Source organism: Rana temporaria, chromosome 8, assembly GCF_905171775.1.
Source record: "Rana temporaria chromosome 8, aRanTem1.1, whole genome shotgun sequence".
NCBI lineage: Eukaryota > Metazoa > Chordata > Amphibia > Anura > Ranidae > Rana > Rana temporaria.
In genome coordinates, this window is record NC_053496.1 from 103,719,235 (window position 1) to 103,734,503 (window position 15,269).

Here is a 15,269-nt window from a genome sequence, read left to right on the forward strand (position 1 = left end):
AGTTGGCTACACGGTTGCTGTAGTTGCATTTGTCTGGGCAGCTAGATATTGCTGGTGTTCCATATTCATCAGCAATTGCATTAAATGGCATGAGTAGCTCCTCAAGCTGGCAATCCTGGTATTTTCACCAAATTATGCAAAAGGTCAGTGGCCCAGTGATTTAAAGCTGAGCTCCAGACCCCTTGAGAAAAAAAAAATGCTGACTTTTTTAATATTAGGACACTTACCTGTCCAAGAATCCAGCAGTGTCGTCACCCGAGCTGATTTTCAATCCGCTCTCAAGTGCTGCCACTGCCATCTTGGGTAAGTGAAACCTTCACACCCGGTTCTCTACTGTACCATGCGTGAAGCGCGCTGGCTTTGTGAATGGACTGGCAGGGGGGAGGAGGAGGTGGTAAACTTCCAGATGAGTTTGCTGCGGTGAAGTCAGCTAGAAGTGGGAGCGGGTACCTGTCAAAACCTGATATCTGCTGACCCACAAACAGTGCCAAATGGGGGGAGGAGACAAGTAAGCAGAGCTTCCCTTTTTGGGGTGGAGCTCCGCTTTAAGCTTGGAATGTCCGTGGCACACACGTAGCAACAAAAAACGTAAAGGAGAGCGATTCTGTAACTGCAATAAAATGGCCAGTGTGATGTGGTCCTAAGTGCACAGTGCAATGTTTGGATCAAAGATTTATACACATTTTATAAAACCCCTTTTATCGCAGAGAAGCTGACTATTGGAGTCTCGGACATGTTAAGACATATGTTGCATAGTTTGCATTGAATGTTGCTGATTTAATATATACTTATCTCTTTTTCCTTTTGGCAGGTTTTGTGGCATCTTGACATATTTCGAAGGAGCTTCCGACAGTTAACTACACACAAGTGTATGGGGGATTCCTGTATATTCTGTGCTCTTAAGGTAGGTCATGTTGTGCTTTATATTCATACTACTGCATCACCATGGTCAGTTATCACATACTCTGTTAAGCCTAGTACACACAATGAGATTATCGGACGAATGATCCTTTTTTTTTTTTTTTTTTTTGCATGCTAAAAATTAAGAGTTTACCAACGTAAGAAAATCCTTGTGCTATAGAATAGAAATTCGATATATTGTATTTGTATTTTTTTTTCCAACAAAAACTGCTGATTTAATGAAAATCGTATGAGAAAAATTTTGATGTTTGTACCTTTGCAAAATTTCGGACGTAAGTGGTGTACCAAGGATCAAATTATCATACAATCGCTTAAAAAAAAAAAAATTGTGCGTATGGACTTAAAGTGGAAATCCACCCTAACACTTAAATTCTTCCCTGCAATCATTAATAATATTATTATACAGGATTTATATAGCGCCAACAATTTGCACACTGCTTTATAATGAGGGAAGACTGTACAATACATTTAATATGAGCTAAGTTCAGCCTTATGCCTCAAAATGAAAAAATCCCTGTTTTTCTACCTTACTTTTGCAGTATCCTGTGCCATCACATGACTTCTGTTCTACTTCCTTTTGAGTCTAAAAGCAGCCAGTGAGTGTGTGGTTACTGGAAGCTAGTGACATCACAACCAGGGAGTGACACTGTTCTTGTTCTTATGTAGCCAGTGGGCGTATAGAGGATGGGAGGAACTAATGTATTGTACATCCTAATTTATGAGAAAATTAAGAAATAAAAAAAAAGACCCATCCACACAAGACACAAGGGTGATGGGAGGTGCAATGCACATATACAGTATAGCTGTGCTAAGCTTTGAATGAAGACTACCACAGGAGAGGGGAGCTAGACACAGGGGGAACTATCATTGTAGCTGGAAGTTCTCTGGGGTCTCGGCTCAGCTCGCAGTCTACAATGATCACTATACATTAAAGGAACAGTACGGGCAACCACACAAAGTCTGTTTCCACTAGTAAGACTTGTCATGCAGCTTTGGACACATAAAGTTGCATGACAAGTCACAGCTCATTGATACCAATGGCACCTGTTCCCATCTATGCGACTTTGAAAATCAGCAACTTTGAAAAGGTACCTGCAATGCTTTGATGCGACTTTGATCCAGAGAATGTAAAGTTGGATCAAAGCTGCCTTCTAAATCGAGCAACTTTGGGGTCGCAATAGTGAAAATGTGTCTTGTCATGCGACTGTCCAAAGTCGCATGCCAAGTCACAGCCCATTGATTTTAATGGTGCCCATCTATGCAACTTTGAAAATCAGTGACTTTAAAAAGGTTCCTGCACTACTTTGATGCAACTTTGATCCAGAGAGTGTAAAGTTGGATCAAAGCTGCACTAGGTTGCATTAAAGTTACACTCCAACTTCGCACTCTAGCCTTATGCTATGTTTCCACTAGTGCGACTCCAAAGCTGTGCGATTTAGAGTGCAACTTTGATCCAACTTTACACTCTGGATCCAAGTCACGTCAAAAGTTGCATCAAAGTAGTGCAGGCACCTTTTCAAAGTCGCATAGATAGGAACGTTTGCCATTAAAATCAATGGGCCGTGACTTGTGATGGGACCGGAGCCTTAAACTCATTACTCACATGTAATGAGCAACAAAAATCGATCTACCGTATTTATTCGAGTATAACGCGCACACGTGTATAACGCGCACCCCTAATTTTCGATTAAAAATCGGTATAAAATCATTGTAATTGCCAAAAATCATTTATTGTATTTATTGTATGTGCAGCCATGTCCCCCGTATGTGCAGCCATGTCCCCCGTATGTGCAGCCATGTCCCCCGTATGTGCAGCCATGTCCCCCGTATGTGCAGCCATGTCCCCCGTATGTGCAGCCACCTACTGTTAATCACCGCGGCGCGGGAACATTACAGACAGCGTTCGTTTGAACAGCTGTTTTCCCTGCCGCGCATAGACACTCCCCCTTGCTCGCGATTGGACAGATCCGTCCAAGGGGGGAGTGTCTATGCGCGGTGGGGAAAACGGCTATTCAAACGAAAGCTGTCTGTAATGTTCCCCGCGCCGCGGGGATTAACGTTGTAGCGGCGTTGGTGGCTGCGGCGGTAGCAGCGGCGGGGGGAGGGGGAAGTATTCTAGTATCGGCGGTATTAGCGGGAGTACGAGTACTCCCGCTAATACTCGGTATCAGTCCCGCCACTGTCATCCCACCCCAGTCCTCGTGTATAACGTGCACCCAAAACTTTGATTTTTTTTTTGGGTATAAAATTTTGCGCGTTATACTCGAATAAATACGGTATATCCTTTTAAAATTTTCAAAAATATTCCTTTGTACCTATATATGTATAGTGTCCTTCACACTACTGTGAGTAATAAATGTCACAAAGTGTCAAAATAAATATAACAAGTGAAAGCAGTAAAAACTAATGGTGTTTACCAGACCTCAAATTTTCCACTCGCCTACTCGCATTTTGCGAGTGAAAAATTAGGTCTGGCGAGGAGCTGGTCTGCCTGGGAGTGGGGGGGGGGGGGGCGAGCACCGCTGGCGATCAGGGTTAATCGTGAGCCGTTCTCGCAGTGATCGCCCCGATGGCATAGAGGAAGGTTAGAGCCGTGGGATCGCAGAGCGGTATAGCCCGCCGTTTCAACTTACATTGAAATTTCCTCTGCTCTGCTCGCTCCCACAGCCCGGCCTCCTCCTGACCCCGCGCCTGTAATAGACAACACATTTCAGCATTGGACACGCATTCTGTCTATTACAGGCGGGGCTGTGGGAGCGAGCAGAGCGGAGGAAATTTCATTGTAAGTTGAAACAGCGGGCTATACCGCTTTGCGATCCCACGGCTCTCCTCTTCCTCTATGCTCTCACCCAAAATTAGTTTGAGCTCAATTTTTTTTTTATGTAAAGCATTTTACAAATTATGCCAACCCAATGTGTTCTATAACAATGCTGCAACTGCATTAGTGGTTGAACAATAGTCATAGCCCATGTACAAAGTGGTCGCATAAGGGGTCGGTGGAGGCAGTTAAAGCATAGAAAATGTTTTGTGCATGTGAATATAGCACACATCCAGTACTGTATAATTAGGGTTGCAGAAGAAGAGTGGCCGGATATTGGATGCATAGGAGGAAACTTCAGAATCATTGTCAAAGGTCCCCTTTGTAGACTGTGCAGTAAAGATAACAATATGAACTATCTCCCTCAATGTAAGTTGAAACGGCGTGCTATACCGCTCTGTGATCCCACGACTCTCTGCCATTGGGGCGATCACTGGGAGAACGGCTCTCCTCTTCTTACTGTCATAATCTGGCCGCCAATGGGGGCACGGTGAATCTGCAATTGGGGGCATGGTGAGTCCCAAAAATGTGTCAAAAGTGTCCCATGTGTCTGCCATAATGTCGCAGTCACAGAGGATATTTATTATAGCAAAAAGTTAATGTTTTCTTTTTTCGAAATTGTCGCTCTATTTTTGTTTATAGCGCAAAAAATAAAAACCACAGCGGTTATCAAATTCCACCAAAAGTAAGCTCTATTTGTGGGAAAAAAAGGACGCCACATTTTGTTTGGGAGCCACGTCGCGCGACCGCGCAATTGTCAGTTAAAGCAACGCAGTGCCGAATCGCAAAAAGGGGCCAGGTCCTTTACCTGCATAATGGTCCGGGTCTTAAGTGGTTAAGCAAATGGAGAAGCGCTGCAAACACTCCTCGCGGCACGCTTGTCGACAAAAATTAGGTTAAATCAGGCAGTGCTTCCTCAGGGCCAGTCAGTAGCCTCTGAAGCGCGATCCAAACGTGGATCAGGCTTCAGAGGAAAGGGAAGATTTAGACGTACATCTAAATCTGGAACATGGGAAGCTGTGGAGAACAAAACAAGCTGGTTATGGCATTTTTGGCATTTCTTTTCAGCTGAACTATTCTAATCTTGTGTGGTCAGTCTAAAAGTACATGACAAGAACAATAAATATAGTAGTGTAATTATGCTCCAAGAATAGCAAAGCTTGTGTTTTCTTTTAAAACAAGGCACTGCTTTCTGGCTTTCCACTTACAGCTGTTCAGTGATCATCTCTGGTGTGCACTGTTTTGATTACAGAATTCCTAAAAGCTCCCTTTTGTGTTTTTTGCAGTTAAAGTGGTTCACTAAGGCCTAAATATTTTTTACCTTAATGCATTCCTTGCATTAAGATAAAAAATGTTTTAGGCATCAGCATCCCCCCTCACTCCCCCCGAAATCTCATTCGATCCATCACTCTGATCGTCTACAGAAATTTTCTGGGGCACTCCCGCTTAGGGTGACCACATTTCCAAACTACCATTCAGGGACACCCTCCCTTTCCCAAAAAACAGCTTGTGCTGTAACGAATCACAGCACAGTGATTGGACACAAGGCAGAATTTATGATTTCTCCAATCGCAAGCAGGGGGTGGGATTGTGCTCCTCCAGGCATTTCCGGCCAGGACAAGTACTGTCAGTAAAGCGGTGATGTGGCGGCCTTTTTTGGGGGCATCAGATTGGCCCTGATTGGCAGGTGGCACTGGTGGCGGCTCTGGGTGGCCCTGGCAGGTGAATTTGACAGCTCCTCTCGGTCTCTCTGAATTCAAGTTACATGTCACAAAAATTGCTCTGCTGTGCATTATGGTGTGCTGCGTTAAAATATGATGTATGATTTTTTTTTTTCACCTGTTTTGGTGCATTTGAGGCCAATTCATTTGAGTGGGCTCCCTTAATGCAAGACACATGTTATATGTTGCGCACTTGTAAAGTCAAGGTATCCATGAGAAACAAGTAGAAAAATTGCAGGATGATGAATAAAGGAATATAACTTGCTTCCATATAAACCATGAAGTAGCATGTATTATGTGGCCATAGATAAAGCACACAGTCCAGATAAAAAAAAAAAGTATTGTGTGAACGACAGTCTATTTAATTTAAAAGGTAAAAGCCCAGATCTGATCCAGCCTCAAACACTAAATGGAGGACCCAGCACTTGTGATGGAAATCCCCAAGTCCCGCTACAAGTCTAAAGGAGAACGAAGCTTCGCAGTCCAAGGACCCCGGCTGTGGAACGCGCTACCAACTAACATCCAAATGGAAGAAAATCATCGGGCCTTCAGAAAAAAACTCAAGACCCACCTCTTCTGAAGGATAAGGAAGGAATGGATACCAAGCGCCTTGAGGCGTTTCAGTTTGCATTTTTACTGCTATACAAGTTATTCACTCACTCACTCACTCACTCACTCACTCACTCACTCAAACAGGCTCATGGCTAACATACCAGCCAGAATGCTCGCTGGGATCAGCTGTTGGTGTTCCACAGGGAAGGTACACTTCAGTGTGGTGTGTAGTAAAGCTGGAGCCCACCAAGAAGATGGCCACTCACAGGATGGAGACAATGTGGCACGCCAAGGGAGATGACGTGGCCACTGCGGCAGCCCATGTCAGAAGAAGGGGAGGGACCAGGGGCCTCTCTCCAATCAGATAACACGTTTCAAAGCTCTCGATTTCTTTGTCAAATCTAAAAGTCAATAAGATGCATGTTACTACCACACATAACTGCTAGCCCATTCTATGATTGGGTGCCTTGGGTCTGTTTGTTGCATTTTTATCTTGATTTCCCTTACTGCAACACGCATCTGCCTACTACATAATGTATGTTAAAGTGTTATTAAACCCACAACAGTAAAATCAGTCTGTATATGCAGCATAGCAGGCTTGTTACTCTCACTGTGGAACTTAAGGTGTTAATCCTCTGCATTATGTAAAAAGGCTTTTTGATCCTGTATGCACAGATCCTCCCCCTCCTGCACTGTTGTCTATCTGGGGAAGGCCAGCTAACACAGGCAGGGTAGCCGACCTGTACATGCTTAGTTGTGTGTTTTTATGCTGGAGAGAACATTTACTTCTCAGAGCTAGCCAGGTCACATGATAGTGACATCACACATGTGGGCGTGTATACAGCCTGTAGTAGAGCTCTTCTCCTGCCTGAACTCTCAGCACTGTGCAGTTTATCATGTAAGCGTTGTATACAGATAATCCAAAAAGGTATATAGTGAAAGTATTTTAATGTAAAAATAATCCAAAAAGGTATATAGTGAAAGTATTTTAATGTAAAAAGATTTATAACCTGTGGGCAATGTGGTGGGGCGGATAAACTATTGTCATATTACTGGGTTTAGTAACACTTTAATAAAGCACTCCAGAGCAGATAAGCTTCGATGGACCCTTCGATTTTCTCTGTGACAGGAAGTATTAGAAAAATGGCAACTGGGCACAATGTAAAAAAAAAAAAAAGTAACAGGTTCTTTAATCTTTACCTATTCTATCCAACACCAAAAAAGTTTGCCTTTAAAAAATGCTATAAACATTAATTTGAGTCACTGGAGTTCAGATTGACAGCTGTGTTGAGCTGATATTTTACAGTTTTGCCAAGGGTTAGAGTTAGTATTTTAATGCCTTCAGATGTACAGTTTAAGTCCAGTGAAGAGATGGCATTGCTAGACACTGACCTACTTGCATGTATTTCTATCAATTGCCTTCTGAGGGAATTCATCATGTCGCACAAACATTAATGAGGTCAGCTGATGGGAGGGATTTCAACAATGAATGGAAAAGCAGATCTTAGAATTGTTGTAGGGAGGTCTAAAAACAGAAGCTCGTGTGAAGAAATATTTTCTTTTAATTCTCATCATGGCCATAAAACAACTATTTAATAGCGCCTGCTTCTCTTGGTAATTAGTGATGAATACAAACAAAAGTATATTTAAAACATTTCATAATTAAACCAGTATGTCGACAATGTGGCTAGGCTAGATTCCAGCGTGTAAAATAACTGTTGAAAATAGCAATTTATGAGAAAGGAAATTCATTGTGGCTTATTGAGATGCCGCATGACACATTATAATTAAAATTCCATGTTTAATCTGTTCAACATTAAGGCACATTTATCTGTGACACTCTTTTCACCTTTCCTTTATTCTAGCTAAACTTCAGTATCTGAGTGTTCTGTGTTTGAAACCATTTTTCCATAAAAATTCTGCCCTGTCGGCTGAAAGTAGTATCATGCTTTTAACCTCCCTGATCCCTTCTAGCCAAGCTTCAAACTTTAACAAATTTCCATTCTCTCCCGCCTGACATTACTAAATTTATTCACAACTAGGGCTGAAGGGAAGAGAAGCGTCATGTACGAGGGAAGTCTCAAAACAGACACTGTAGGCCAGATTGTCAGCTGGGGGCATTCTTTTTTTTGGGTTAGCTCAAATATTCCTCTTTTGTATAGCAAAAAGGCATACGTCATAACTAAATCAGATCTGATTCCCACAATCTATGTTAAAAGCAAATCAATAATGTAGTGTCCTTTAGATTGCCATCTGTGTGCTGCTTGAGTACCCCAAAGTTCCTGAAAGTTAGAATTGGCATAGGCATTTTCCCCCAAATACCTTTCAGTATTTCAGTTCTGTTTTAATCAGCCACCCGCTCCTCATTGCCCTTTCAATTCAATAAATACCCAACATTACTGACCTCGGATCAGCTGAAGTCCTACATTTCTCTTCAGTGAGCTGGCATGATGCATGCTTGATTTCTACCCAATAGGCTTTTAGGCTTCAGGCGTTTTGGAGTGTAGATGTGAACCATCTCCATAGGGAATAATAGATTTTTTCCCCTCCAGCATTTTGTAGCTTCAGGCTTCAAGCTTGAAAAAATTACTTGTTAAAGACAGGTTCAAATAGAAAAAATCACCTCTTCAGTGCTGCCCACAGACTCACGTTAAAGTCCAGGACCACTGTTCTGTTTTTTTTGAGCCCACATTGACACATCCTCTGGGTTGCATTACCATGTCTTTCTAAACTCCTAGCACAATATTTTAGAAAGGAAGGCTTTTCCATATGAACGACTGCCCATCCCAACCACTGGGAGAAAGAAACCTGGGACTTCATGTGGTTGCCCCAAAGACTGCTAAACCTAAATTGACTACATCACTAGGCTGTCCAAAATAAAGTAACAGTAGCTTCTTGTAAAAGGCAACTCCGTATACTTCTTTTCACAGGTTCTTGTCTTAAAAATATACTGTATAGTAGGTTTGCAGCTGCTGCCAGTATCTTACATTTTCCGGCACTGCAAATACCCACCCAATATGTGTACTGTGTTTCTTGCCATTAGTAGTTTATTTTTGTTAACTGGAGATGTGGTTTAAGGTCCTAGCAATGGTGTATCAATAGAAAAAAAAAATAGTTGTTCAGATTTGTCAGCTCCATGGGTCCTGTGATGTACACCGATTTTTGTTTTTTTAGACGCATCAAAACTATTGTAAATTGGAACCCTGATTGTTAAACACAAGTATTTACTATGTTTTGTAGAAATAATTTATTTTATTCAGTATATTCTTCTAACCCAGCATTTATAATCCTATTAATCTAAGCAAGTAAATATATTAACAGTTTTATTCTTTTGCTGTCACTCTATTGGAAAACTACTGGCAAAGTCTTTCATTTTGGCCCCTTTGCTTTTTGTTAATTAAGGCAAAGAGCCAGTCTAATCCGTTCCTAAGATCTAAAACAATGGTCTAACTGAAAGGAACGCTTGATGTATACCCGCTCATTTTCTAAATGAATGTTTCTAGCTTGAGCTAAATGATGCTCCTATTAAAAAGATTTACTCGCATGCACAGACACATTGTAAAATGTTTCTATCTGCTACAACTTGTTAAAACAAAGGGATTTGAACTTTTAGCAAGACTGTGTTTCTACTCTAAAATGGATGATGTGCGCTTTACACCTATCCTAAGCATTTTTATGAAGAACCCGAGAAACAAATTTTAAATTCTCCCACTGCCTGTCGAGGCATTATTTTCCGTTTAAGCCACAGTTAGGGTCTGGGATCAGATGTCTAGATCCATATGTCCCTCTCCGGTGGTATCCCCCCATGCTCCATTGTGGGGGAATCCACAGTTTCCAAACCTACAGAAGGTCCCTGACCCTAGTGTATGGGCCAGGTTTGGAGTCACTAAGATTCAGCATGTGATGCCGACTGGTACCCGTCTACAGTATGACACCCTTAAAGCCAAATTTCAGTTGCCCTCCTGGATGTTTTTCAGATTTCTGCAGCTGCGCCATGCTAGCCAAGCGCAATTTCCCCAATCCCCGACAGTTGCTTCCCACGGCATTGAGTCCTACCTGTCATTCCAATATGCAGATCGGATTCTCTCGTCCCTCTTATCTTAGATAATCCACACAATTTGCACACAAATTGTTGGTATAATTATGCACATGTGTTAGCACCAGACAGTTGACTAGGTACAAAACCAATAAGAAGCTCTATTAGCCAAGGTTCTTTTCATTATGGTCAATGGGCAGTTCAACTACTAAAAGAAAATTAGGAATCAGAATGAGAGCACTTGTGATGACAATGGCAGCTATAGGTCTGATCAGTTATTGTGTAGAAAATCAGTGTGTTCGATTGCCAACCATTTGACGTATAGTTGGTTATGTTGTGGATTATTTAAAGCTTCTCTTTATAAGCAAATAATTCCATGCGCTAATAAGCGCAATCATAGCTCTCTTGTATAATGCTGGGAAAAGCACGCTGGTCTCCCCAACAGCAGACGCTGGTATCACCTTGAGCCTTGCAGACAGTCCTCCCTAGGATAAGTAGCTTGTTTTATTTATACTGTAAGCATGAATAACAAAGGAAGGTGGTGGCTTCAGAATCAGCCAATCGCACACAAGTATATATTCAAATAGAATTCCAAGAGTAATGTGTGCAGAGCCACGTGACCAGCCCCTTGTGAGACACAAAGTGTCTCACAATTTGAACACGAACTACATGGCTCTGAACATGATCGTGTGCACACCATCCCACCACTACCAATGACGCGAGCCGTACCCTATCATGGCTCAATGGGCAATCATTTTCTTATGGTTATGCAATGGTTCCCATGTATGCAGATCTTACTAGGCGCCTTAATGCAGTGAGGTAGCCAGTCTCTTGGTGAGGCATGTTACAAGTCTTCTCCGTGCTGTCTTCTGTCCCCCCTCCGTGCTGTCTTCTCTCCCACTCCATGCCGCTCTCCCCTCTCAAGAGCGGAGGTAGGAGCAGGGGCAGACTGAAAACTCATGGGGCCCCTGGGCAATAGGAGATTTCGGGGGCCCCCAGGCAATAGATTATGGGGACACACACACACACACACACACACAGAGACACACAATATACACACACAGTATACATACACACACTGAAAAGGTACTGGAGAGGCGGGGCAGCTATAAACTTGGGATTTAAAAAAAAAAAAAAAAGATTTTTACATACTGTCCCTGGTTTTACTGAGGCTGGCAACCCTGATGGGGCCCCCTAGTGGCATGGGGCCCTCGGGTTTACGATGCTTCAGTTTATGAATGGAGAGGAGCTTCTGTCCATTTATTTCAGCTGAGGCTGCAGAGAAAAGGACTGGGGAGTCTGTGTCCTTAGTCCACTTCTCTGTCTTAAAGGGAAGATGTCAGAGGTCTGTTAAGACCCCTGATATCTCACCAAAGCCCCCCCAACAGGGCTGATTAAAAAATGAAAAAAAAAAAAAAATTGCAATAAATAATTTAAAAAATAAAATGTAAATAATAATAATAATAATAAAAAAAACAGACAATCCACTACCCCCCCCCTTAAAAAAAGAAAATCACTGTAAAAAAAATAAAAAATAAATAGTGTAAAAACAAAATAAAAAATACCGCCACTGTCACATAACATTAAAAAAAGTATTGGTATTTGGTATCGACGAGTACTTGAAAAAAGTATCGGTACTGTATTCGGTCTCAAAAAAGTGGTATCGGGACAGCCTTACATAAAAGAGCAAATGGATCTGCTGTGAACACGGGAAGGTTTCCACAGCCAATGATCTTCCACCAACATCTGTATGTGTGAACACGCTCGCATGAGCGCATTACATCAAAACTGACACTGGGGGACATCTGACAACATACATTAATAAACATTTCCACAACAGTTAATCCTCCCTTTTTTTTTTTTCTCCTCTTCTCAATTCTTCATTTAAATGATTCATTATTGTGTATCTTAAATGTATTTTTGTACCACAGAAATACTGTGAAGCTTTATGGAGTGCTTCACAGTGGTCCCTATCGTCAGAATGGCTTACAATCAAACGTTCTTGCAACATTTCTATGAGCACACGCACCCATGCACTCCAAGGCCAGTTTGTCCGATACCAGTTGACCAATCAAAATATTTTTGCATTGTTGGAGGAGAAAATCCACACATAGACATGCATGCAGTTACGGTCCCTGGTGGGATTCAGATAGATGAGCCAGGGTCTCAAGGCAAAAGCAGTAACCGCTTAGCCACCACGATACCCCTCTAACATTTAGATGTTTTACCTCCATTTTTAAAAATAAGTGAAAGGAAAGTTTTTTTTTTTTGTCTTTTTTTGTTTAATATATTTATATTGAAATGTTCATTATAGAAATTTACCGAAAAGAACAGAGAGAGAGTGGGAAAAAAATACAATTAAAGAACAACAACGGGGGCATGGCCAAGGTGGTAGACTGAGCATACCTGCTTTGAGAGCTCTGCTAAAGTGAGATCAGGGTTATTATCTGCACCTGGGTGCCTTCGTGTTTTTGGGGCGATCTCTGGACTCTGGATGCCTCCCTAGCTTCCTGGGTGTCAAAAGAGGAGTAAGAAGCTACGATTCCCCCCATGTTTGTCGGCTGAAGCCAGCCCAGTATCCTGCTCCTCAGAGCCTACAGTACGCCTTTGCAATATGGTGTCGCAGACAGACCATGAGGTGGCTACTGGCTCTGCACCACCTGGCATTCCAGAGGTGATGGCGGCTATCACCTCTTGCAAGACTGCACTAACCTCCAAGATAGAAGCAGTCCAGATGGATGTGGGCTTAATCGAACAAGATCTGGATAAAATTTGGACCAGGCTCATTCTGAGCAACGTGTCAGGGATGTGGAGGACGCCGTGACTGAACATGCAGCTACCAAAATAATCTCCATGCTGTAGTGCTCCCTGAGGGTGTGGAGGGAAAGAATGCTTCTGTTTTCACAGAGGACCTTCTATGCTCTCTTCTACCTGCGGCCCAGCTCTCCCCATACTTTACATTAGAGAGGGCTCATCAGGTGCTGCCTAGACCTGATCCTGAAGGGTCTCTGCCTCGCACCTTCATCCACTGGTTGCTTACCTTTCGGGACAGGGATGAACTGCTTAGGGCTGCTCGAGTGGCAGGTGAGTTGCCCTACCGCAACATCAAGCTCCTAATGTTCCCGGATTACACCATGGAGACCCAGAGGCAACGCCGTTCCTTTTGATTCTATCAAGGCTGCCCTGCACACTAAAGGCATCAGGTACAGCATCCTATTCCCAGCAAAGTTGCAGGTGGTCGATGGTAAAAAACTGAGATTCTTCACCAACCCCAAGGATGCCACAGCATGGCCGGAAGCATTGCCTCCATAACTATTTCAGCACTAGTGAGTTTTACACTATCATTATTTAGAGCTCTGTCCTCCATGCTGCTGCAAGAGAAAAAGGCGTTCTAGCATGTTCCCCTGAGTCTCCTTGTTCCTGTTGTCCCTTGAGCACTGTTTGCTGACAGGGGATTTTTACGAGGGGTCGCAGAGGCTTCTCCCCCTGTTCCTGATACTATGATGCAGGCTGACGATGACCCTTGGAAGAACTAGCTCTCACTATATGGTCCTATATATGTTCCTATTTGCCTGTTCTTATTGCAACAGACTCTAAGTATATGCCCCTGGTCAATCCAAGTGAACATTAATAGTAAGCTTGCATTATTCCAGTATCTCTGACTGTTCACTTTGTGTGCCTTTTATACAACATAACTATGTCTTGTCTATGAGACTTAGAAATGCCCCTGTCTGGCTAACCGACCCCCTTAAAGGATTTTAGTCCTTGGACTAAGTTTGGACTCAAGTGCTTCTCAATGTTCTGGGGGCACAGGGTGGAGAGTGAGGAAAGTTAGCCGTTGCTGACCATGGTTGGACTAGTTTACTGTTTTTTTATGTCCCCCCCCCCCCCCCCCCTATTTTATGTTGGTCTTTTTTTGTTCTTCCTGAATGACATAAGTAAAAGATTCAGGTGTAGTATTGCATGTCTATGAATGTCTTCCTGAGGGAGCTATCCCACCTATGGTTAAGTTTACAGTAGTGTCATGGAATGTTCGAGGCCTCAACTCTGCTGTTAAACGCTTTCTAGTATTTAACTATCTAAGGAAACTTAACCCACATATATGTATTTTGCAGGAAACTCCTCTAATAGGATCCAGAGTTCTGAGTTTGAAAAGGGCCTGGGTCTGTGCACAGTATCACGCATCTTATGCCAATTATACTAAGGGTGTCTGCATCTTGGTGCATAGATCCCTGCCCTTTCAGCTTCTGGAAGTAAGAACTGACTCGAGCTGCAGATACGTACTCATTCATGCACTAATTTCAGATGTCCAATATGTGATTGCTGATGTACTGCATTTGTTGATGCATAAAATTACTCAGTTCGATGTAGATAATGTGCCGATTGTTGGTGACTTTCATTTAGTACCGTCCAGATAACTGGATAGGCTTCACCTCTATGGCCCCCTCCAGTCTGGACTCTCTTATTGGGCATCTTTTTTTTTTCTTTGATATATGGCAACACTTTCACCACTCTAATAGGAAATATACGTGTCTCTCTACCACGGATCGGATCTTCTCCCGATTTAGACCTAGCTTTTGCTTCCCCTGCTCTATTGCAGTGGGTGGTCTCTGCTGAAATTCTCTCTAGGGGTATCTCAGACCATGATCTGTTATAATTCAACTCTTGTCTGTGTAGGACCGGAGAATGTGGAGACTGAAGTTCTACCGGAAAGCCTCTGTAATTTCTGGTTATGGAATGCGGAATCTACTGGCCCCTTGATAGTATGGGGATGCCTTTAAATCCATGCTTGGAGGGGGAATACATCGCTCGGATAGCAGCGAGGAAACAGAAGTCTATGCAGTCTCTGAGGCAATTAGAAGAACAGTCACAATAGAGGGAGGCCACCTATGTGGAAACTCCAGACCATGCTAATTATGTTGCATGTCAGTACACCCTGTGGGAGTTATCCCTACTCCAAATTGATCTCACTAAAATGTCTATGCTGGACAGTACCCAAAGTTTTTCGAGGTTGGCGACAAGAACGGTAGACTGCATGGCTAGCTAAGGCACAATACATGGTAACTCATATTGGTAGGTTGAAAGGTTCGGATGGACAACAACATGGAAGAACAGATATTGAACACATAGGTGCTTTAAGGGGGTTGTAAAGGTTCATTTTTTATTTTCTAAATGGGTTCCTTTAAAGGATCACTAAAGGATTTTTTTTTTTTTTTTTTTT

The 15,269-nt window shown here is 42.7% G+C and overlaps 1 protein-coding gene across 6 annotated transcripts in view; it reads left to right on the top strand.

Annotated features, from left to right (window-relative positions):
* Positions 1–15,269, top strand: part of USP54 (ubiquitin specific peptidase 54) — a 201,257-nt gene that overhangs the window by 79,672 nt on the left and 106,316 nt on the right. For all 6 annotated transcript variants that reach the window (XM_040320461.1, XM_040320463.1, XM_040320457.1 and 3 more), the window contains exon 3: positions 812–904. In XM_040320461.1, coding sequence (XP_040176395.1) covers positions 812–904 — 93 coding nt within the window. The remainder of the gene's footprint in view (positions 1–811; positions 905–15,269) is intronic.